This window comes from Zeugodacus cucurbitae, chromosome 4 (assembly GCF_028554725.1).
Source record: "Zeugodacus cucurbitae isolate PBARC_wt_2022May chromosome 4, idZeuCucr1.2, whole genome shotgun sequence".
NCBI lineage: Eukaryota > Metazoa > Arthropoda > Insecta > Diptera > Tephritidae > Zeugodacus > Zeugodacus cucurbitae.
This window is the reverse complement of record NC_071669.1, coordinates 74,352,693-74,378,860: the sequence shown is the minus strand read 5'-3', so window position 1 is coordinate 74,378,860 and position 26,168 is coordinate 74,352,693. Positions and strand designations below refer to the sequence as shown.

General features: G+C 40.5%; 2 protein-coding genes across 7 annotated transcripts in view; one reads left to right on the top strand and one right to left on the bottom strand.

The window, feature by feature from the left end:
* The window catches only part of LOC105212939 (uncharacterized), a 113,810-nt gene that overhangs the window by 55,223 nt on the left and 32,419 nt on the right, over positions 1 to 26,168 (top strand). The window contains exon 1 of one of the 2 annotated variants that reach the window (XM_029040819.2): positions 240 to 899. The exons of the other annotated variant lie outside the window; for it this stretch is intronic. The gene's annotated coding sequence lies outside the window, so the exon portion shown is untranslated. Of the gene's footprint in view, positions 1 to 239; positions 900 to 26,168 lie in introns of those variants that run through there. 2 annotated transcript variants of the gene reach the window in all.
* On the bottom strand, positions 18,306 to 24,262 carry LOC105212937 (long-chain fatty acid transport protein 4). 5 transcript variants are annotated; one of them, XM_054229367.1, is made up of 5 exons: positions 24,224 to 24,262; positions 20,410 to 20,819; positions 19,732 to 20,352; positions 19,451 to 19,652; positions 18,306 to 19,389 (listed from the first exon to the last, which is right to left on the bottom strand). In XM_054229367.1, exons 1-5 carry the CDS (start codon positions 24,245 to 24,247, stop codon positions 18,448 to 18,450), a joined length of 2,199 nt encoding a protein of 732 aa, XP_054085342.1. In that variant the 5' UTR covers positions 24,248 to 24,262; the 3' UTR covers positions 18,306 to 18,447. The 5 variants fall into 5 exon arrangements, with proteins under 5 accessions (XP_054085342.1, XP_028896670.2, XP_054085343.1 ...); XM_029040837.2 differs by lacking the exon at positions 24,224 to 24,262 and adding an exon at positions 23,113 to 23,154; XM_054229368.1 differs by lacking the exon at positions 24,224 to 24,262 and adding an exon at positions 22,706 to 22,750.

Sequence of the window (26,168 nt, the reverse complement as noted above, 5' to 3'; positions counted from 1 at the left end):
TAAGCCAAGCCAACCGCGAACAACAGTGATCGGCAGATACATACATACATATGAATAAATATTTTTTTATAATTACGAACGTAAGGCGTACCGAGCGTGAAGCGTTAAGTATTTTATGTTTGTTATTTTGTGTTATTCATCAGCTGTGAGCTACAAAGAAAGGCAATACTCGCTATATGTATATTGGTATGTAGACATACAGACAGGTAAATATTCGCTTTAGGAGCGTTGTGTGCGATCGCTTGTTGTTGACGTTGAGGTTCGAACGTCGAACGTTGAAATGAACATGACTTTTATTGGACGGTGTGTGACTCAGTCAGTAGCTTAGCGTAGTTTGGTAGCAGCAAACCGAGCGCACGCAACTTCACAAACTATACACTCGAGCGGGTACAAGCGCAGACGTAAACTGCGAGATGAAATTACGTAAGCAATCAGAATAGGAAAAGTGCAAACAGTGAAAATAGTAAACATCCCCAGATAAGATTCTAAAAAATATTTTTGCAATCCAAAGTCGTGTAAATTCTCGACATCGGCAAGTGAATGCCCGCTATATCAGTGTATGAAGTAATTGCGGCAAATTGCAAATTTAGTGAGTTCCACGCATAATAAATCAAGTGAATTACGTTCAAATATCCATCCTTAGAAGCAGTTGCTTTTATCAATTTAAAAGTGCAAAGAAATATAATATTTTCGTGAGAAACACACCGCAAAAAAGTGTACTCCAGTGCTCAATTAGCCAACTAAGTGATTTTAAACGCAAGGTCCATAATATTTTACTAAAAAATTGTAGTTTACCTAAAACAAAAGGAATTTCGCAAATTCAGCGCTGATAAGATAAGCACAAACAACGAAAGAGCGCAACTCTCGACACCTATCCACTCACATAGGTATACTTCAGGGTAAGTTGCTTTGTATACTTCTCATATGTAAATAGCGGTGTCCCAGCGCGCACCTGACGACGCTTTGCGCGTTTCTGGCGTATTATCTTACACCTACTCTACTTCGTGAAACAAAACACGCCGTTAGCCAAGCATAGAAAACATTTGCATACTTCCAGCTCAGCTCTATTGCGCACAATAGAAAACTAGTTCTGCATTCTCTTTGAATAATAATTTGAAACAGCTGAAGTCCCACAAGTTGCACCGCTGCCAATGGCTAAAGTCAATGCTGTTGACAGCAAACATTCGGTTGACAGTCACAACGCTATCATTTACATATTAGAGATGTGAAGACACGCACTTCGGTACTAACGGCGGTTTCCAATAAATATTGACACCCAACGGATCTCCCCCTGATCTATGTTTCACCATTAAATTAGATTAATTTTAGTTATAGTGGACTGTTTCGATATCTCATAGATGGAGGAACGCATTTCATCGAAAAATCAGGATTTTGAAAAATATTAAAACATATAAAGTATTTTGCGGTACTGGCTTCGGGATCGAGATCAACCAATTTGTTTATGATCACACTACCACCTGATATGAATATATGTACATACATATGTATGTATGTTTATAACTGAGTTGGCCAACAAATGTGAAGACACACATGCAGTTTGCGGTATCAGATTATACCCTTTATGCTCTGATTTGCAATGAAACTGTTTGTTTGCAAGATCCGCCACACTTAAGAGATATGATTAGCCCCAATGACACGCTAAAGTTTTCCTCACATATACGAGTATTTGTTATTGTATTTGTAGTCAGGTATTGTGCATAAGTATTGAATAACGAACGCATAAAGCGTTGCTGGAATGCAGATCGTCATTGAATCCGAAATGTACGTAAACTTAAAAACATCCAGATAGCTCCGAGAAATGTCACACATTTACATATGTAAACAAATGTTTGGACTCTCATAAGTGCATATGTCATTGTGACTGTTCAGATTTACATACTCATAATGGCGTCTAAGTCACTGCATTCGTAGAGTTGATACGGTCGCTAAGAATAAATATGCTTGCGTAAGTGAGTGCATACAAATGTGTTCATTAATAATGTGACCGTTAATTTCCCATGCAATCGAGCATTTATAAATATATGTAAGTATTGTATCCAGTCTTGACAAACTTCGGCTTCTGTTAACTACGAACTAACAGCGCAGCAGAGGTCAATGTATTCTCCAATCACCTGCATGAAAATTTTCATTTCTTCAGAAAGGTAAATAACTTGTATTTTTGATTTAAATTTCCATTTGGTTGGCGTTCGACGTTGCTTTGTTTTTGCGGCTCATTTGCCCTTTTTACTTATTAGGTGCCCAATTTTGTATACATTACTATACGCACGGTCGCATTTTGTCTCCATTAATTCTGAAAGACTTCTTTGTTTTCGACTTCTTAGAAATCGGTTTTTTACAAAATATTTGCTAAATTAATTATGCCATTAAAATCACGTCTTATCAGATAAGATTTAATTTTCTCATCGACAAAAAATATGTAACAATTGACCATTTAAATGCTGCTTATCTGAGATACTTATGTATAGGGAGATTTTTTAAGAGCTTGATAACTTTTTAAAAAAAAAAACGCATAAAATTTGCAAAATCTCATCGGTTCTTTATTTGAAACGTTAGATTGGTTCATGACATTTACTTTTTGAAGATAATTTCATTTAAATGTTGACCGCGGCTGCGTCTTAGGTGGTCCATTCGGAAAGTCCAATTTTGGGCAACTTTTTCGAGCATTTCGGCCGGAATAGCCCGAATTTCTTCGGAAATGTTGTCTTCCAAAGCTGGAATAGTTGCTGGCTTATTTCTGTAGACTTTAGACTTGACGTAGCCCTACAAAAAATAGTCTAAAGGCGTTAAATCGCATGATCTTGGTGGCCAACTTACGGGTCCATTTCTTGAGATGAATTGTTCTCCGAAGTTTTCCCTCAAAATGGCCATAGAATCGCGAGCTGTGTGGCATGTAGCGCCATCTTGTTGAAACCACATGTCAACCAAGTTCAGTTCTTCCATTTTTGGCAACAAAAAGTTTGTTAGCATCGAACGATAGCGATCGCCATTCACCGTAACGTTGCGTCCAACAGCATCTTTGAAAAAATACGGTCCAATGATTCCACCAGCGTACAAACCACACCAAACAGTGCATTTTTCGGGATGCATGGGCAGTTCTTGAACGGCTTCTGGTTGCTCTTCACCCCAAATGCGGCAATTTTGCTTATTTACGTAGCCATTCAACCAGAAATGAGCCTCATCGCTGAACAAAATTTGTCGATAAAAACATTTCGAACCGAACACTGATTTTGGTAATAAAATTCAATGATTTGCAAGCGTTGCTCGTTAGTAAGTCTATTCATGATGAAATGTCAAAGCATACTGAGCATCTTTCTCTTTGACACCATGTCTGAAATCCCACGTGATCTGTCAAATACTAATGCATGAAAATCCTAACCTCAAAAAAATCACCCGTTACTTGCAACATTCGTCAAAGACAAGAAAAAGGAAATGTCAAATTAATCAAATTAATGTTTCTTTGTGCATTTTGATCCCATCAGAGAATTTCACTGTGTTACAGAGAATACGAAACTGATCTCAAAAAGTATATAAGGAAAAAGAAACTTGGACAATTTTTTTGTGGTTGAAATTTGCTCTGCGCGGGTGTTGTCAAAGCAAAAACGTCACTGGAGCAATTAGTCACATGTCACGGCAAGGTTTGCGAATGACTCTCCGAAATCGAATTTGTCAAAAAGCAATGAATCTGCACGAGTCGTGTCAATGTTTGAGTTAATGTCAAACAAATGAATGTTCAATGACAAATGTTGAAAACAAACATTTTCTACCTACGCGTGAGCACATATGCTAAGTGATTTAAAAAGTTAATATCCTCTGTATAGATTATTAATCGTTGTGATAGTTTATTTTGCAATAATTATTAAGCGGTTGTTCTCATCGTATCTTCAAAGATTCACGCGTTTTATCAAGGGCCCTAGGTGCATATATACATACATATGTATATTTATAGACCTAAGTAGTTACTGTGAATACCAGTTTACTAAAGAAAATCACACACACACACACATTCAGTTAAATGCCAATGTAATTACAGCCATCGCAGGCACTCAATATGAAAAAGAAACCATGATGACACTTGATTACTTCAGGGTTGTTGCGGCATTGCGCAGAGCCTTTATCTGTGTCAATTAAGAAGTTTTCGAAAAAATATGTACTCCACACAAAGACTTGTGGTTTATTAGTGGTTAACCGCGCATAAAACTCGGCTGAAAGACATTAAAGACACAAACACTCGTCCCGGTGTTTATGAAACTATACTAACTGAGTGAGGGGGAGGGGTTGTGGAACTCAATGATGACTCATGCACATACTCGCACCCCTTCAAACATTGAATGAACCTACTTCAAGTGCATTTGTAAAAGGGCAGAATTCAGCCGAAACTCATACACCAATGTGCGGTTATGCACCTGCAACATCAGGCACGAGGGTGTGCATGAGGAAGGGTACAATTAATTAAAAATACATAATTATGTAATATGCACAAAAGAAGCCCTATCCTCAGCCCCTCCATGTGTAGGAGACTTTGTACTTGTCTATGGGTGTTTGTTTGGCGATAAGTGCGTTCTGATTGTACTCCCATTAAGTATTATTTGTGTCCATACAAACTCTTTCACACGACAGTCCCTTGCCATTATGTCACACAGGCGGCTCTAACGACACTTGAGAAAGAATGTACCTTCCTGTATAAGCGTCCAAGTAAGCTCATGCCGAAAACTTCAGATACATGTTGATACGTTGTTTGTAGGCATGTGTGACATCATATATTTGCACGCATAATCATCAGCAGATGTTGTTACATATTTTTCTTTTCCTTAATAACTTACACGCTCACTTGGCTGCTTAAGCATTGCCAGCTGTGCCAACATACAATTTAGCGGGCTTAAATATTCGCTCCACCGTCGATGTTCAGCGTTTGGCTGTCGGTTGTCGGTTGTTGGTAGTTGTTGTTGTGCAGTTGTTACAACTGATGCGCAATAATTGCTGCCAATGCTACAACAATCCCCCGTTTGACGCGGTTTCATAGAAGCCTGCCAGCATGTACCGTTATGTGTCTTCACGCACACATTCAGCTATAAGGTTGTACACAATTTAATATTAATTTTTCGTTAACGCGAGTTTTACTTGCGACTACATATGCTCTTACTATATATATTTATGGGTCTATGTGTGTGTATCTCATATTAACTGTTATTTATATTGAGTACCCTCATTCGTGGAACATAGAGAAACACAGCCCTTTAGGCTCACTGGTTCGGAAAATTTTGTAAATCGGCACTTCTTATGTTTTGTTAAAGTCAACAAGAAGGAGGAAGTCGAAGCTCGGCCGCAACCGGCTTAGATGTGTATATATTTACCCAGAACACGTTATCCAGAATGTTTACTGTATTGCTGTAGACCTCGAAAGAGTCAAGTCCTCACTCTCAGTATGATTTATAAGTATAAGCTATTAGGTCTACAACTTTGCTTGCGCCGTTTTCCAATAGATGTTTCTAGTGTCAAGCATAGGTCGATTAAATCGATTTTTTTATATCGATCTTGGACATTTGTGTCAACATTAACCCAACAAAATATTTGTAGAGATCTGTTTGCATCCCAAACTTATTCTCAACTGAAAATGTCACTTTTTGATCCGAATTCTCTAATGAAGGAGGTCAGGTCGCTTTCTCAAGAAGGTCGCTTTTTCCAGGATTTGGTTTTTACTGGCGATAAAACAATCCTAAACATTATCTCTTCAACAACTGAGAAAGCTAAAATCAGTAGATTGTCATAACAAGGATTGGATATATTTATGTATCATTAAATTACACCATACCAAATTTATGTGCGGACAAAAGGTGTTAATTTATACGAGTGCTTAAGTGCTTTGCAAAGGAGGTGCCGCTGCCACAACTTCCGCCCGCTACTCTTCGCTCATTAAGCGCACTTGTGGTCGCACATAAAATCTTGAGGCATCCTCAGCGCTTCAAGTACACGCCCCTTCCCCCTTCTTTGTAATTTTGTAAAATGCTAGAATTAAAAACAAAAGTGCTTTCATCTACAATCGAAGAGCTTCACGGCAAAGCCAAAGTGAATGTGTGTGCGTGTGTAGAAATGTTTTCATTTCTTTCTTCCGTTTTCGGGGTGTTTGTTGGGGTATCACCAGCACTCGAAGCAATTGCAGCATGTGTTAAGTGTCAAATTTTAATGAGGTTGTTTTGCACCGAATTACCATTAATTGCAATAAGTTTCGAAATAAAAAAAGGTGCGATGATCACTCATCGTTGGCAAAACAAGGAAATGCGATGAATACGAGTATTTTACATTTCTCTCTTCCAAAGGGCTACAATTTTTAACACTCATTTAGGTGCGTTGCTGTGAAATATGGTTTGCAAGCGACTAATTCACTTCACAAAGTCAGGTTTCACGCGCGCCCTCAGGTTTCAGCATTGAACACTACTCCCAAATACGATGTTCATAATGCATGTGGAACCTCAATCAAACTAAAGTCTTTGTTCGATTAGCCTAATTGGACTACGAGCACTTCCTAGGTTTTGGTAACCGTTCAACAGAGCTCCGTTTGTTTTGACATTTTTCGAAAAAGCCGATAATGGTCAATGGTTATATTTGAAAACAGAAGCCAACTTGTAGCACTCCATATCTGATTTGAATTCAGTGTATTCCTATACAAAGCGGGTAGGATTATAATCTAGCCCTTTGGACATGAAAATTATTGTAATAAACTGTTAATGTTTGCCTTTAACCAACTGAATGGTTTTTTAAACGAGTACAATTTATTACAATAACAAAAGGGGGACACATATTATACTCAAAGGGCTGCACTCTGCTTAACTCCATTGTTGTCTTTGTTAGACTCGAACCATCACCAAAGCAAGGAATCGACAGCAAAATCATTTCACAAGAATTCAGTTAAACGCAAAGGCGTTCTGAGGTCAGTAAATCACAAATTGCCAACACACACCCAGGGGCCCACACTGGACGCTTGCATCCGACTTCCTGCTCGGCACATGAAACTCCGGCGCGAGTGTAAATTTATGTTGTCCTTCATTCTTCTTGCAGCTGCTTTAGTTCCTTTTTTATCATATTTCTATTTGTAGCATATTTATTATGATTCAACAATGATATCTGGGGAAATCATTGTAAAACTAATAGTAATACCCCGAAGGCGCAGCTTGACATCTCTCGTATAATTCCGGAAAATTGTAACTCTAATAGTGCCCTCAGTTGTTGGCGCGCACGATTCGCTGCAGACATGTGAGGAGCCCGGCGAATGAGAAGAGCCAAAAGTGCCCGGACTACACATGTCTCTGACTAACCACAAACGCGCACACATTCAGCAAAGAAGAGCCCAGCGCGGCGAGAGGGGGAAGGGCTCAAAGCGTGCATGCGAATTGACTTTGCGAACGAATGACTTCTCCTTATTGCATTTATTATTGTAATGCTTGCATTTGTGTATTTGTTGGGTTGTGTATTTATAAGTAACTGTTTCACGGACTAACCGACACGCACATGTGGCAAAGAGCCAACTAAGCGTAAAATAAATGAGAAAATATAAACACAGACGCGCACACATTTGTACTTCCATGCACATTCGCTGACTTCTCAAGTGCCTACTTGTTGCTTCTTCTACATTTTCTCGCATTTCCTCAGCTGGTGTGCGTCGGTAGCTGTGTGCTCAGCTGAAAAATCACGAAGTCGAAGCTCTTTTGCATGCAAATTCAACTGCACAAATACAACAGCAACGCGTTCTTTAAGACAACTATTACGCGGTGAACAGAGAGAACGTGCCGATGCTGGACCCCTGGACCGAATGACCAAACAATTTCTGATTTATTTCCAAACGTTTTAGCTACTCTTTTTGGATATAGACTAAAACAACAAATTCAGAATTTTTATTTTTCAAGGTCTCTTCATAATCGGCTTTTATCCACATGACGACAACTCAAGGTTAAGGGTGAAAAGTGCTGATATACCCTTAAATAACCTAAGTTCAATACAGAGTTTCTAAAACAACAACGGTCCCCTTTAAAAATTAATGCTTTTTTATATTCATAAATTGAAACTCTCTAAATTTTTAGAGTTGCCATATCCAAATAAGGGAAGAGCTATTCGGGTGTGACTTTAAATGCTTACATTTATGAATACATATGCACTGCCATTTGTACAAAGGCTTTCCGGTTGCAGAGCCGATGCAGCAGGACCCGCATCGCACGCCGGATATTTACGGGCCGTTAACAATGTTTGTGGGAGTGTTGTTGTGCCTTGTGACAACCATTTTTTTACGTTTTGTAGGCTTTAGACTCCTTTTTCGAGCAAAATTGCCTTTTCTATCCTTCCTACTCCTATTCCGAGTATGAGGGTACATACGGGATGTATGTTTGTTCGAGCAGACGGCTGAAGTGTTAAAAAGTGTAAGACAGGCATTTGTTGCTTAATAAAAGATGTAATAATGTTTGTTTGAGCGATGATGGCTGACTGTTGACGACCGACCCACATCCCCTCTGGAAGAGGAGGGGTTGGTGAGTATTGTTCTTTTATTTTCGTTATTTTTTTCGTTTTCATTTTTACTTCCTTCTTTTTTGAATGCATGCCCTGGTGGAGGGACTTTTCCGGCCGGTTGGCGTGACGGTTCGCCCAACACGAGGGCACACAAATGAGGTCTCCCACTTATTTCATATCAGGCGTTTGTATTTTTAATACAAGAGACCTTTAACATGTGGCTTCGTGCGAGTGCGTGTGCCGGTGCGGGTGTGTGTGTGGAAAGAGTAACGACGTAGACATATCCTTTGGGACTTTGTTTGTCAGTTAAAGTGAGTGTTTGTTGCCCGCATATATGGAAGCGTTGATGGCTTTTCAATTAGGTTTTATGGTTTTTCTTTTATTCGCCCCTTGTGAATGCTTTGCGTGAAGGGTTCGGGGGGTGTGAGACATGATACATTTGACTGAGGCACTGTCTATCTGTCCTGTCTGTCAATAATGACGCCGCAAACGAATAAAATAATAAGCTGAAGTTAGCTTTTCAGCATGAAACACACGAAAAATTCAATTCCTCGGTTCTCGCTGACAGAGCGGAGGAAACCGAAAGAAAACACGCCGCATAAATATTTGAAATTGCACCGTTATTAGGAGGGACATTTTCGTGTTTAGTTAAGAGCACAAAATATTTCGATATATTTCAAATGGAAACTCCCATTGGTCGGATGTACTAAAAGGAGTTGATTTTTTGACAGCTTTACCATGCACATACTGACTTAATTTTTCGGTTACACCCAAGCCAACTAGTGGTGGCTAAGCCACAAATTCCTCCATCTACTCAATCATATTAGTTCATCAATATTTGCTTGTCCTTGCAAACTTTCTTCGCTATCTGTGCGTTAGCCCCTCTTCCCCAAGCCTTTCCCTCGATTCATTAGTTGGTGTTATTCGCGATGATGCCACTTAATTACACTTATTAGTTGTATGGGACTCATTACATAACGGCACTATGTAACGGTAATATGGATGAAAAACAGATTTTAAAATATTTCACTGAGCATTTTTCGTATTCAGTGGCTCTTCAATGATCATCGAAGGGTTCAAGTTCATTTGGGCGCATTTCGAAATGTGACAAATTAATTAAAATTCGCCAGTTAATTGCACTGATTAGTTGCAATTTATATATATTAATACACGCTCAATGAAAAGCAGCGGAAGGTCGTGCTTAATTCAACGCTACTCGAGTGGAGAAATAATATTGACACACACAAGAGAGAATGTGTGAATGCACTTGCACATGCAGATGGGTATTTATTCAAAGCACAAGTGCCAGCGTTGCAAGGCAATAAAAAGCTTGCATTTGAATTTGCAAATGTAAACTTTTTCGAAAAATATTAATATGAGCAATTGGACGAGCATACACACACACATACACAGAATACAGTTAACATATGTAAGCGTTGAAGCTTGCAGGGCCCTAGGGACTATTGAGCGCACTTCTGGGCCGCTGCCGGGACCTTCCTGCCTGCATGCCTTTGTAACTGACTGACAGACGTTTCTAATTAAGTGTTCGCTCGTTCAATTAGCGAATTGCAATTGCTGACTGCCACGCAACGTCATTGATACACACACACACACACGAACACACCGGAATATAGATATATAGTATATGTGTATGTTGGTGGCAAGTGTGTGTTGTTCATTTCGCAGCTGATGGATTAGCGCAACGTGTGATTTTGCTTTGGAAAAGTGCAATAAAAACACATAAGAACACAAACAAAAGTTGCCACTGACAGCGGCTCTGCTCGTACCAATCTGGCGGAGCACGAAACATGAAACATCAATTGTAGATTTTCGCTGGCAAAAGTGAAATTACGACAGAAAACAAAGAATGCTCCGAAGGGAGTAAAAAGTTCAAATAATGACATGTGAGGAGGTGAAAGCGCTCCCCATGCAATGGTGGCTATAAAGAGGCGGCGTAACTGGGAACTCAAAGTTTGGGGTGCTGGGATGTGAACGATTGATTTTTACATAATAAAATGGGATTGGTACAAAAATTAAATTCTTTTAAAAGAGATAATTATTCATAAATCAAAATATTTTCAATTTCGTAAAAATTCAGTTTTTCGCATTTCGGCATACCCTAATAAACAGCCAGTTATGTGCCAGTCGAGGCGAAATCATAAACGGTGTTGCAAATAATGGCAAAAAGTTATTATTGCATTTATTACAGCCAGCAACGGCGGCAGCGGCAGCGAAAGAACACCAGCACCGAACACCGAAGGGCTTTATGTCGACAACGGGAAGCAATCGTTGTAGCAACTCGTGTACTCCGATCTGTTTGCTGGGTCACGCTCCTAACAATATGCAACACGCCAAATGAGCACCCATCTCGCCGGAGCAGTCACACATACCCAAACACACACCGGGTGCTTTAGCCAGAGCGCCTGCCAACGGCTGCGATTTCTTCGAAAGCTCCAAAGCTACACACTCGCGCGCGCATAACGCTGATGAGCATTGAGCATGAATGAAAACTAAACTCATCAGCGCAAAACAGCGCCGAGCTATTGGGGCACTGCCGCCGCTGGTGGTGTTGGCACTGGCGCTGAAAGGCGGAAGGGCGGAAAAGCGCAATGGGTACGAGCAGGGCTGGCAGCGGCACAGCAAGGAACAACTTTTTCATTTTAATAAAATTTTAATGAAAATTTCTGTTTATAGCACTGCCGCAATGTAATGGCTCCATATTCACATGCTTGTGTCTGTGTTTGTGAGCGTATGAGAGAAAGTGCGCTTGCAGCCATTAAAACACGGACTGACATGGGGGTCAGGGCAATAATAACAGCGAAAGCAAATAACAACAAACAAAAAATTAAATTACAATAAAAACGGAGCCTTACTGCATTTGTGGGGGGTAGAGGCGATGGTCGCTGTTTAAACTGCCTCAAAATGGCGTGGATTAAGTAGAGACTCTGGCGTATGCCACATAGATATTTCTAACTGCCAGAAAAAGTGCTGTAACTTCGATTTTTCAGGTGTCCGAACATTCGGCTCTTTTGGACCTGCCCCGCTTTAGTAAGACTACTGGATTGATATGAACTTAATTGTTCCACAACTGAGTGTATTGAAAATGAGTTTGCAACAAGTCTCTTCGAAGAGATGCAACATCACCATGTTCTATGTCCTGAATAAATCGCTTGCTTAATGAACTCGCACACATACTTGGGCGCATGCCAGAATGCATTCCTCACAAACAAGTGGGATGCCAACGCAGGTGGCGACTCATAAACCACGAAGCTATGGAGCCAGCAGCCGGTGGTCCGATTTCGCTATGTGTGTGGGTACGTGGGCATAGGAGCCTTTGGAAAATAATTAATGTGGAAATATTATTCCATTATTAAAAGTGGAAAGCATGAATAACAGGTTGCGATAAAGAGAACTCGCAAGACGGCGGAGCCCTGGAAGATGTGCGAGGAATTAAGGGAGAATTAAAAATTCACATAACTGTGTTTAACCGCCGCTTCGAAGGCGCACGAATCGAGTGCCTGCGCGTCAACAAACCGGCCACAATGAAACGGCTTACAGTCATGGCTCAGCCAACAGGAGCGGATGCTTGGGCAGCGGTGATGGCGGTTGCGGCGGTCCTCGAATGACACGGCCACGATTAAGTGCCAAGTCAAACCGCAAGCCGACCGAGATGACAAGCCGTAGGAAATCGCGCGGCGGTTCGTTGGCGTTATGCCGTGTTGACGGCGGCTGCTCGGCTGCTAGGATTTATGGTAATCGTAGCCGCGCCGTTCGGAGGTGAAGTGTGGTGGCATAAGCGACGGGTGCATTCGAGCGCGCTTTATTAAAAAGGCAAATGGCAGGAGACCTGATAAAAGTGCATTGGCGGCGGCGAGGTGTATTATTTGAATTATTATTGCGTATTGCGTTGATATGCAGTTAATTAGAAAGAATGCGCGGGCCTTGGCCGTTATTCGGTTCGATGGCGAATGCTCGTGTTACTTCTGCTGATGAGCGCTGCTGCCAGTGATTGTTGTTTTTGTTCCATTTGTTGTAGCCATTGCAATATAATGTGCGTGCATCTGACGTTGCTGGGCGATTAGAAGAAGAGCTTAATTTCCGGTAGCGAAGAAAATTTAATCGAATAGAACCGTTAGGGCATTAATTATGGTCATATAACGGACAGGAGGAGAACAAACAAGAAATGAAAAGATTTTGATTGAAATTTATATTGAATTTCCAATGAAAGAGAGCGCCATGAATTTATGAGCAGCTTTATTAAAGATTCTCATTTATCAGAAATACATTAGAGGAAAGCTCACAATTAAAGACGAAGGACTATAGATATACAAGACATCAAACTGAGGTTAACACTAGATATGTGAATGGTCTAAAATCACATCTGAGGCCCGAGATTGGAGAAATCGAAGGTATTCTTGGTTTGATTAAGGTACGAAAGAGACCTTTTATTGAAGATATGATGAGATGTGATTTGAAACCAATTCTTAACAGACAATATCAAATATAAAGACTCGTTTTTGAAGCTTTAAACTTTTGAACTCAGAAACTCAGAAATATTCTACATACTTAACAACAAAATGGGACCATAGTCTTAATTCGAGTTCACCATGTTGTGCTGATGTGTGAGCTCACGTCAGCCATCAAGCACCTCATCAATTATAAATGCAGGTATTAAAAGTCATAAAAATATCAATAGAAAAAGTGTGTACAGCCGTAGCAGAGCTCTGCAGAGGTGGCGGCTGAGAGTGTGTTCGGCAAACTTTTGCTGGCAACTTTTTGTGTGATTAATGATGTAACACTTTCAAAACTTAAGTGGAAAAGCGAGTAGTGCCGACAGCAAAAAGTCGAGTTTTGACCAAAAAGTGGAAAAATAAAAACAAACAATTTCTGGCATAAGTTTCACGTGACACAAATAACAGCAATAATCGGCGACAACTGCGACGGCTCGTTGTTTTTGTCACATGAAAAACTAAACCAATTTCGTGTAAATAATAGAGACATGTGTGCGAAAAGAGGAGCCACGGAAAGTAACGCAAGTAACTGTACCATTTGTGCAATAAATAAAAAATATGTACTCCTACTTAGAAGAAAGGTAATCTCCACATTTTGAGGTGGACGCTGCGTATACGCGACACCGAACTTGAGCAGAGCGACTGCCTCACAATAGGCGTGTACTCAAACACGGATTTATATTTCAAATCTTCTGAAGTGAATCTATAGTTTTCATGAAGTTACAAATAAGTGCGTAAAGGTCCATCAATTTTACAAGTAAACAAAAAAAAACAGAAACACATTGCATAACACGGCCTTACTAGGAAAATTGTCCGACTGTCGTTTCTGGGTCGCCGTCATATTTTTCTCAATCTCTGCATGTCCCTAATACAATTTACGAGAATGACAAATGGTAACTGTGCTGTCACAATATGTAAAACTTTATTCCCGAATTCGGCTAAAATACCAAAAGAGTACAAAAAAATCGGAAAACAAAAGCACTGCAGGCAAAGCAAAACACTTGAGGAGACACTACAGCAACAGAACAGTAAGGGCGGAGAAGGAAGCACTCCTAAGTCATTGCGGTCGGCATGTGAATGGGCCAGCGACTGCGGATATCCGCAAGTAATTTTCACACTTGCGTATGCATGTGTTGGTTTTGTTGGTGTGAGCGTAATTGTGGATGCCGAATCAAAAGTTTCACCGGAAGCGATGGCGTTGGCACTCAGTAAAACCAAAGCAAGCCTCGGCGGTAACCGAAGTGGCTGCGTTGGTCCCAACAGATAAGTAGCAGCAGTTGTGGCAGTGGACATCGGACCCAACCAACCGCCCCACACAGCCACCAAACAGAAGCCAAACTCTAAATAACACACGAAACTGTTTAGACATGCACATGTGTTTGCAGCTGTGTCCGTCTGGTCGTGTGGCTGTGTGCGTTCGCACATATTTAAAAGTTAATGTGTTTGCATGAGCATAGCATAGCATGGCTAGCATGACATAGGAATATGACAATCATGAGTGTTGGCACTATTTGTGCAAGTGTTTCGGCCCCTTGGCGAAAAGTTTGTGTCAACGATTAAAGTAAAGTAAAGTTGGCGTAAACGAGCATATGCCAGCCGAAAGTGTCAGGACCGCACACACACACACACACATATATATATATCTAACGCTGATACTTAGGAGCGCCTGCAGAGGTCTGAGCAGTGGCAAAATTATGAAAAACTTTGCAACTGTCAACCACTGCAAAGATAACTAAGTAACTCTCCGCATGGGGAGAACCAACGCAAAAGAAAACAAAAAACACAAAAATAGCGCAAAATTGGGGAAAATTAGATACAGCAGAAAATGCTCGCAGTCAGCGAAATATGGCGGCTCAAGTCACAGACTCGTGAAATGTGATATGGCGCCACAAAACACGCACACGCATTGCATTAACTGTCACTTATTTGTAATTCAGATGCCGCGTCCGAAATGTCCGGAGATAAACAATTGAATTAGTTAAGCACACACGAGTCCAAACAAATCATATGAATAATATACAATGATAGTTCACTGCAAGACCTTAAATTTGAAGAGTTTTTTTTCAATAAATTCTAGTAGCTCACTCACACACACCTTAAAAGATTTCTGGACCACCGCCAGTTGGCCATTGTCTCTATCAAAGCAATGAGTGGAGCGATAGAAAAAGTTGGAAAAATTAAAGAAAGAGCACATCCAATAAGCCGAAGTCTTCTCTACAAAATGTTGTTAAAGAATTCAGTTCGCCAGTCGTCCTCTTTAAGCTCATCCTTATTGTCAAGCAACTTAATTGCCTAAATTACCACATTCAATTAAAAATAGAAAGCAAAAACCGTAATCATAATTCTCTCAGTTGCTGCTATACAGTTGTCTTCACGCTGCCATATTAGCATGCAAATCTTACAAAGACGCTCCCTAATGGCTCTTTTGTGCCACAGAGGCGAGTTGCCAGCGCACGCAATTGTCACGACTCACTTTTGGCTGAAAACTGCAAAAACTAACGGGTACAACGAAAAAATTCCGCACACACACACGCACACATCGGAAATGGCCGCTGAATACATTAAGGAAGTGGTGAAGGATATAAAAATATGTATGCACATACATATTTACATATAAATAAGGTAATGTGAAATAAATGCAAACAACTGTAGTTTCGAGAACTTCATTGTAATTATTTCTTATTTTCCCTTGGCCTTCGCTCAAATTGCCTTCGACTTCGCTTTGCGAATGTTCGTAGTTTCCAAAGATTTGTCTCGAGATAAGCTCATACACCACTTGGCAGTAGACATGGCTTCCAAGCGGAGATAAAATCAGAACAAAAGAGAGAAATATGGGCGAAAAGCGAACTTTCTTCGGTGGCGGTTTACGCCCTGCACAACCCGGTTCGAGGCCCCGTCCTGCTGCCAGCAGCACTCCCTCAGACAGCACTTCTATGTGCAAATGAAGCGAAATGGTTACAAGTGCCGCTGAATTTGTTTTCTGCCTCTGCATTTTGTTGAATTTCGATTTTGCAGTAGTCAAAGTTCCGTTGTTTTTTTTTAAATTGCAAACTGCAGCGTTAACTGTTCTACTAACTTTTGATGCTCGAATTGAGATTGCCAAATAAAGTGAAACATTTGTCGGGTGGCGGCGACAGACGAGCGGAATTTCGTAAAAATCTACTAACAACGTGCGCTAATTGACAGAAAAATATCAGGCCATCACAGCCATGCTGAAACAAAAAAATAGAATGAGATGTAGATGCAAATTTAAGAGCAGAGGCACACTGGCTCACAGTTGAAAATTAAACATCTATTCAACCGAGATTACAGAAGTTTCCTTGAAATCAGAGCTTTGGTGACCTCAGCGACCTCTTCATATCAACGAGAACATCAACAGTAGAATATCAGCCTGCTCTAAGATTTTAAAATTCATATTTGCGAAATTCTCATAAACGATAGGAGAGTAAGTTAAGCTTGAATGATTAGGTTGTCGTTTTTGAGCTATTATCAGCAACAGGTTATCAGTGAGCGACGTTTCCATTCAACAGCAGGACTCATTGACAACCCACGGCGTCGCTTTTAAGGAAAAGCCACTTAAATAATGGACCAAAATTACGCTAAATGAATGAGCGTAAACAGAAGCACAATAAAATCATGGAGGAAATTAGGGGAGAAGAGATGTAAAATATAAATGCAAGTTGCACTCTATGAAATGCTAAGTAGTCTCATAAAATGAAACGAAATGTCGAACAAAGCGCTCGGCAAAGCCGAATGAACAAAAGAAAGGTTGAAGCATGGAGATAAGGAAGAGGTAGGAGAAAGTTTTTCTAATATATAAATAGAGAAGTAAAGCGCAAAGAGCAAAAAAGAAACGAGACCATGCAACGCTGCGGAAGTTCCAATTACATTTGAAAGCGACACATAACTTCCGATGACTTCCAATTGCCGCAGCAGTAGAGTAGAGAACGATCTGTGCCCACGCAGTCCCCGCATGCTGCAGCTGGCTGTCATCCCGGCAACAACAATGCATAATTGTGACAGTGGTCTGTAAATGATTTTTTCATTTTTCTACTTTTTTCCATTTAACCGCGACAACGTTGACGAAATGCTTGACATTACGAGCATAACTGCCGGCCGCCCCTCACACGGTGCTCCTGGCACCAACGCAACGCATTGTAAGGGCGGGCGGTAGGTCGCGTGCGAACGACAATGATGAAGTGGCGAAGTAATAAAATGAATGAAACCAAAGAAACCAACTGGCAAGGATAGAATTCACACAACCTTCAGCAATGACAGAGTGTGATATAAAATCACTTTTTTTCAAGTCTCAGCAAAGTTAGTGTCACAATGAAACAAATTTCGAAATGGCATGCCTTGCAAAAGTGAAAAAGTTGTAAAAATTAGCATAAAATAATAGTGCGGTGTGGGAAGTGCAACTGCGGAGTAACTCCAGTTTCTCCAATTCGTGTCTGGATAGATGGGAGTGTCCAGACTCCCCTAGAAATGTGAAGCTGCAATGGAATATAGTTCTAATACTGATATTTAAAAAGTATTCAATATTTGTATTGAAAGCACAGAGTATCAGCTAATGTCGGGTGGGTTTCTCCATGCTGAACGAATCTACTTCCACTGCGCCTATGTACTTCTCCAATATACTCTAATGTATGCTTTTACTCATCTTGATTGCAGTGAGTGATTATGGACCATATTAAATTTGAATTCATTCTCCCTTTTCTTCTTCATTCTGCTTCGTGTTTTATGTTCTATTAGCTAGTCATTCGCTTTCCCTTCACACGATTGTGCGAATAATGTTGAAAGCCTTTAATTTAATGGCTTTTATTTATACCTTGAAATAATAATGGCGCACAAATAGCTCTTTTATTCATATCCCGATGAATGTTGTGACCCAGTTGCAAAGTGCGTCGCAGTTAAGTGAAATAGTTTCCTTGTTGTGTTCTTTTTTCCTTTTCTCTGGCGCAAAGTCAAACCAACTCGGCATTATTATAATGAAGCGCAATTTATATTGCAGGTGAACTAACCGCTCGCATTGCCTTGAGGTATTATTTAATTAGATTGAAAATAAATTAGAAGAGGAAGTCAACTGAATCCGTTATGCCTGCGTTTGCGGTTAATTATTGCAAGCCCTGCCAGTAGACAGATGTCATCACTTTACGATTAGTGCTTATAGATACGTATATAGTCGATGTAAGAATAGGGAACTAACTCAGAGCCTTATAATTAAATGAAGTTTCCAGTCGAAAGTTTGATACTTACTTAGCATGAGAGTGATAATCAGTGTTACTTAAATTATTTGAATATATTTTACAGCAATTAAGGTTATACCTCTCAGATAGTCCATACATATAAGCATCTATTTATAATATTACATATAACTAATTTAAATGTTTCACGAAATTTGATTTTAGTGATTAAGTCTCGCCTAAAAGCGAATTGCGCCGTTATTTATTTTGTCGAAAATATCACTTGTTAATGTCTCATATCTGCCGGAAGCCGTTTTGTAGTACAACTCATCCCGTATAACATTGGGATCATAGCCCTCTTTCTGCAGATCCACTTTTCGTAATTTGTATGTACCTGTGAGGTCAATGTTAGTTAGGAACCTTAAAAACTGCGGTCTAGCATAGGCAGGGAGCACCTCCGACACATCCCGTGCAAAGCGTTCGAGTTCCACCTCTCGTCGTGGATCATAAATGGCAGCCATACCTGCTCGCCCTTCCGTATGCGGTATCATCACGCCATATACGACTGTATCCTTGTAATTGGCCACATTACTGACTTGAGCTTCCACTTCGCCAGTGGATACGTTCTCGCCCTTCCAACGAAAGGTGTCGCCTGTGCGGTCCACAAAGAAGAGGTAGCCGCGCTCGTCAGAAGTCAAAAGATCACCAGATAGGAATGCCATATCGCCTTTCTTAAACACGTCATGAGCAATTTTCTTCGTAGAAGCGCTCTCATCAGCATAACCCAGAAATTCTCTCGAGGGATTGCCCTTGATTATTTTACCAATGAATACGCCCGATTCACCCGGTCCACAGCGTTGACATAAACCATCGGCGCCACGCGTGGGCTCACCAGTATCGGGGTCTGCTTTTATTATGGATATTGGATAGATTTGGGGTATAATTCGCGAAACAAATCCAATTGCCCCGACGGTGTTGTCGTTGTTCATGATATTGGCGTTGCCCTCTGTAGCGCCGTAGAACTCACCAACTTTGGGTATGTTAAAGCGTTCAACAAAACGCGGCCAGATTTGCGGACGCAGCCCATTACCGAAAACCATACGAATTTTATGCGAACGATCGTATTCTGATGCCGGCGTAGCCAAGATATAGCGCGCCATTTCGCCGATATACTGAGCAATCTGAAAATATAGGCGTTGACTTAAGAGATTTCACGTTTATTTTGGTTTTAATTTTGCTTACGGTGCAGTTGTGGCGCACACAGTCACTGAAATACCCAGAGGCTGAAAACTTCTTCCGAATGGCGACGGTCGAGCCAAAAATCAGCGCTTGCCCCATGCTCATAACTCCGCCGGCTGTATGATATAGTGGCAGAGGCGTGTAGTACACGTCTTTGTTTTTGAAGTTCAGAGTGTAGTGAATGCCCGCGGCTATAAACAGATATCTGCAAAGATAGTTTGAGATGCAAAGTATTCGAAAACACACCAGATTAACTGAAAGACTTATTGGGTAGTTTAGCATACCGTGAGTGGGAGATAACTGCAGCCTTGGGGAGACCAGTGGTGCCGGATGTGTAGATGTACATCAGCTTGTCATGATGATTTGGGTGTTGAATTGCGCTCGGTTGTGATGTGACATGGGTGGATGAGTTCATCAAGGTGGCCAAGTCTTCTGCTGAGTTTCGCACTGCCTTATTTATTTCGTTATTAAATTGATACAGTTTTACTGAAATTTCAGTTGCAACCCTTTCCACAGTCACTTCGAAGTCTTCGCCATAAATAAGAGCTAAGCATTTAGCCACAGTGACGCTATGTATCAGGGACCGCTCCTTGAGGTTGGTATTAATGAGTGCAGTTATAATACCAAGCTTCGAGAGACCCAACCAAATGCCAACGAACTCGACACGGTTCTCCAACATGAGACCGATCACATCGCCCTTTTTGTAGCCATGACTATGGAATATGTCTGCAATGCGATTGGCAAACTGATCCAGTTGTCGAAAAGTCCAAGACTGCGTCTCACTTATTATTGCTGTTTTATCCGGATGCTTTGCCACGTTCATTTGAAATATGTCACTTATAGACACGTTATTTCTCTCATACCTCTTTATGAGCACGAGTAGTCGTATATAAGCCCACAAAGCACTAAGGAAAGTCGAAAGTAAGAAGGGAACATTGGTTGTAAATGTAAGTGTAACTCACGTAGCATCACGTTTAGCGGTTACAGCAGCTATATAAAACCAACGCCAGCCGACTGCTACCACCAATATAGCAAATAGGCCGACAATCAGAGCGGGCAGGCCGCATGTCCAACCAAAGAAACTCCACAGCAGCGCGACTAAAACCACTGCGATACTCGCTGTTAGAGCCAGCAAAAGAAGTTTGGACTTGGTCATGCTTCCGTCAGTTCTTATCTGCTGATTAGTAGAACTTGAGCCTGTACCATTTTGGGTTCCATTCAGACTACTCTGCTGGTGGCCATTGCTGGAAAGATTTCGGTTGGCGCCATCCACCTCAATGGTGGTATGTGTCGTACTTTGTTGTTTCTCGCTCTTTTCGTTGTTGCTTTGCACATCCTTTTTCAGCGACAACTTCCGAGCCTCGGCATTTGGCTGCTGATGAGAGATAGGAGAAGAAATCATTACATATTGCTGTTGTTGTTTAAATAAATAACGAAAAAATTTTTAAATATTCAAAATTATTGAGAGTGATATTCTTAATTATTTCACTGCTGTTAATTACTGCTCACAACAACAGAGAATCGCACTGCGCCATATCTGCAGCAAAGGTGCTCACATACACAAACGCATATATGCGCTGATACAGTCTGCCCTTAAGTGTCAAAGTCGGCAATCTAAAACGAATTATTTTGAATTTCAAGTAGTCAGTACTTTTCCTACAGCGCCAGCTACTAAGATTTCTAAGTCGTCAAAGTAATTGTATAAAACCTAACTGAATAAATGGAATAGTTGCACCCAGAACCGATTAAAGCGCTTACACCCCTCTGGGGTAATTATCTAGTTTGTATTTAATTGCAACTCAACCAGTTTCACAACAATAACAGTCACTCTTTATGAGCCGAGAACAACTCCAATGCAATATGATATTGATCCGACAGCGCCGCTTTTTGATTGCCGACTTTTTGTACCCTGAACTCGATTTAGTCACTGAACTGGTTACTAAAAAACAACAACGCAAAGCAAAACAAAAGACTACAACAACAAACACCTTCAGCATACGCTGAGCTCCAAAGTGCCATAACTCAGAAGCAAATATAGTGCAGAAGCACACAAACACACATACACGCACAGCTAGCAGCGAGCAGCGCTGATTGGCATATGAAAGACATAACTCGGCATAAACGGTTTTGCTAACACTGCACACACTTCACTTCAATGTTTTTCGGTAAGAAGAGTTTTCAATTAGAAATGGTTTTGAGCCGTGGCAGAGGCTGGTTTGCGTGTCTGCCTTCGTGATTAGCCGCTTTGCTCGTCTTCTATGAAAGCCATTGGATATGGAAGTGGCTTTGGAGTTGTTTGATGGATTTGTACACCTTACATGGTGTATTGCACATACAATATTTTATTTAATTATGCTAAGTTTGAGCACACGTGTACACACACAGCGGTATGAAAGTGTGTCTGAGTGTGCGGATATGTTTCGGACTTTTACAACCAGACTTGGTCGAGATTGCTTTAAGTGCCCAGAGCAAAAGTATGTCAACAAAATCGCGCACCATCATTACCAATATGTGTGTGTGTTTGTGTGTATGTCTGCTTGGCACATTCTTCTGTTTAGTGACCGTTATTGCCGTCGTTTTAAAAGATTTACACTCAATTGCTTCAGTATCATTTAACTTGGTCTTACAGTTGCATTGATCTTATTATTCTGCTCATCAACGGCGGCGCTGACCTCGCATGACCCCTCCAGGGAAGCACTCATGACGCCGGCTCAAACTCGTCTTTCCGCGCACAAGACTTTAACACTATTCCACTTTAGATACACTTATTGGTATGCTTTCGCGATTGTCAGTTAATTGATTGCGTGTAATTATTAAATAACAAGCGTCTTCGAATGGAAGCGCATCTTCCAAATTCGAATCAAAATTCACGACTTCAGAAATTCGGTTTCATTCACGTAGTCACTCGCAGTACGGCCGCTTCAATGGCATTGTCTTAACTGTGGCGCTGCTGCACGGATGCTGTACTTATTCGCGGCGCGACGTATTTGTGTTGATGGTCCGCTTTGCACGATTTCACTTTTAGCTGTGTCACAGATCGCGCGTCGTTTGCGGTCGGGCAAAGTGTGCTCTTACACAATATTCACTTCTGTCCACAGCCGCGTTCGCCGATGCATTGACTCCGGCCGATCTACAGCTGAGCCACCGCTGCCATTCGCAATTTCAAAAACAAAACTCACACACTCACACACATATCGGGCGTTCCAGTGCCTGTTCAACTGTTGCACACAATTCAGAAAACTCGTTGCTTTGACTCACCTGGCCGGTGCGCCGACGGTTCCGCAACATAACATAGCATATGTGCACACACTTGCTATGCTGTAGATATATATATATAGTATATTTACTAGTAAGTTCCACTCTATTCTTGTGGTAGGGTGATCGCTCGCGCGTTTGCTTCAGAAACCAGTTTCTTCGAATAGGAAAATTTTGCGATGCATCTTTATATCTTATGCTGGATTTTTAAAAATAATAGCTGCGGTAAGCTACTATGCTAACTCTAGTTAAAGAGATAATTTACACGCCAAGTTGCTATGTTTATATGATAGACACATGGAAACTATTCATTGAAAGCTCTTGCTCTGGTAGAAAACATTTGAGTGAAATAAATAAATTCAGAATTAAATAAAGTAGTACAATATACTTGCTATGAAGAAATTGCTCACCCTAATTCTCGCATGTTGCATCCACATAACTACTGAAAAATGTGGAGTCGGTAATTTGGTAAGCGTTAACAATCAAAAGTTGAGCAAAATTTTAATTGAAAGCTGTATTTACAACACCAATAATGCCGCGCTCACAATTTTCATTTTAGCAAAGCAAAAAACCCGCCGAGAAACAGTCAGACTTTACACTTTTTTGCTCACTTCTGTAGTCAGTGATCGGCGGTGAGCTGATTATCATTATCTGCTTCTTTCTACATGTTCGCAAGTGCAGCCCGTAAGTAAAATAAAACAAACGCACGCGGAAAGCGGCGGCAAACTTCGAACAAGCGAACCAACACATATTTCTACAACAAACATGTGCGGATGTTCATGGAGCTAGCTTCAACTAAACTAGTGTGGTTTCAATTGAATGTGGACTATAACTGGTTTGAGGTTTGGTTATCATAGATAGAGTGACTAAAAGAGGAATGATTTGCTGTGATATGAGTAATTTCCCCTCATTTTTATAAATCAGCGATTACATTACGGCATAATTATTATTACTATTGCATATGAAATATATCAAAAGTTGTGAATTGTTTTTATTTCTGCACTGATTTTCTCATTAGAATTGAGAATGCTTCATTTTACGATAAAATTCTCGAATTAAACTTGATATTAAATTGCCATGGGTAACGGTACTGTCACAAGGATGAAGCCATAGGTTCATATAATACTTTTTTGCGGCTGCGGTTTCTATCTCTCTCTCTCTTCCTCACTCCCTCAGTCTTGCAAATGACATCGATCACATATTATTTAGAAAGGAGTATATCAGTCAATCAATCTTACTCTCCACTACTCGTACCATACCATATATTACACGATGTAATCAAGCGTGAAGCTAAGACCGTAATTATTAATCTGAATGTCTTGTGCGCATGCATGTGTAACTTCTATGCAATTTGCAAAGGAATTAGCAGTTAAACGACTCGTATTTCAACTCGGTTGATCGTGAGATGAATCAGACGTGCACTAACTGAATAATCAAGTGTTAACTAATTAAAGAATCTATCAGAATAATCGTTGTTAGGGATCAGTAAGTTCAAATTCGTACATAACAATTTATACTCACATTTGTTTTGTTTCTAATTAACATTTTACAAATTTCTACATGAAAAAGACTCATTAAAATTCTAGAAACACGCAAAACAATAATTGCTCGTGCACAACCGAAAACCAATAAAAAGTATCTGACTCTGCCGAAATGCAAATCTATAAATATATATATAGCAAAGGCCCTGCTAACAGCTCCCATTTGAAGATTTCGCTCCTCTGACCCACCCTAATGCTTCCGATATTCAGAAATTATTTTGCGATCACATAAGTTAGGAAGACATCACCGTTTAATATATCCCAGCTGCCGGGATTTGAACCTACGATACGCACGCTCGTTTGCCCAGCTGAACTAAATGGAAATACCGTAGCTACTTGTGTACATTCATTTCGTAGCAAAATAAGTTAGAATGTAGTCAGCCAATCATGCAGCATTACCGTAAGCAAATTACCTTATTACGATAAACAACAAATAATAATAAGACTCGGGCTCATAATACCTGGCTGTGTTCGTTTATGCATGAGCATGTACACACACTCAACTCAGCTCAGTCGATGGTTAGCAACTAAAAATCGCTGATTTTCATTGCGCATTACCCACATAACATAACATAACGTAGCATGGTGTACCTTAACTCAGTCGCTGCGGCGCTGTTGAGCACAATTTTAGCGACTCCTTCAAAGCTCCTAACTCCACTGCATACACACTCGCGCGTATACAAGAAGGGAGATTAATAAGACGTTGCGGGTAGCAGTCGAGACAAAACCTAAGCGAAACAAAAAACATCGTAAATTGGGTGGCTGGATTATGCGATTCTTGCGGCGCCATTCGTGGCGTTGGTTTCAACTGAGCGACGTCGTACTCGTATGAGGAATACCGGTGGGTGGGAGTATGTGTTTATGAATCCGTCCCCTACAGCACTCCGGGGAGTGTTTGCATCACCGAGAAGTGAATTATAAATTAGAATAAACACAGCACCGTAAATGTCATTGAGTTCGGTTTGGCGCAATAAATTTCTGGGAATCGTCGTGGAATGCCTGTGCAGCTGAGCGTTCATTTCCACGGGCTAATTTAATTCTTACCTTGGCAGGGTAATTACGCCACCAAAGGAGAAAATTGAATACCGATTTTCGAACTTATTGAATTGCATTGAAAGCAAAGGCATTCCGCTTGCTTCTGCAGAAATTTGGCAAAGAGCTTTCAAAGCTTTCATTCATTGCTTTGTATTTAAATATTAAAAGCAAGAATTTCGATTAAAATCGGCCATGATAGCCTTTATTTTTTGGTACTTCTAAATAGTTTTGTATTTTATATTTAATATCTGGGTACCAGTATAGTATGTGAAAGTAGAATTTTGATATAAAACAAACGGGTTTATCTAAGGAAAGTTTTTTTTTTTAATTTTATTTGACGTTTTACTTGAAACATGTTTACAGCTCGGTGGAATACATTACCTAACACTCGTGTGGAATATCGTCAGCAAGCAATTGTTAGAATTTTACGACTTTAGAAATAAATAAAAATAAAAGTTCGAAAGCCTCTCTCTATTATTTCATTAAGTTTACGATAATGCATCGAGGCATTTCATTTGAACGAAATTGTTTTTAACAGTCCCATTCGGCATATAAACAGTGCTCGTAATAATAAAATTTAATCAATAATTATTATCCATTAAAGTTATTTGCATAAAGACGCATGAGTGCATCCCTCTGGTTACATAAACGCAAAGTGTTATCGCACGCACACACACACACTCGCAGTTATGTGCAATAAAGTACAAATTGTATGCGTGTGTATGTGTGTGTGTGGATGCTTATGGGTGTGATTACTGTAATTTGATGGTGCGTATGAGTAATATCTCAGACAATGTAAATGTTGTTCAACATCTTCTGTGTATCCATACGTACATATATGGGCCTCCGTTCATGTAAATGTGTGTGTACATTCCTTGGCACCCTCGTGA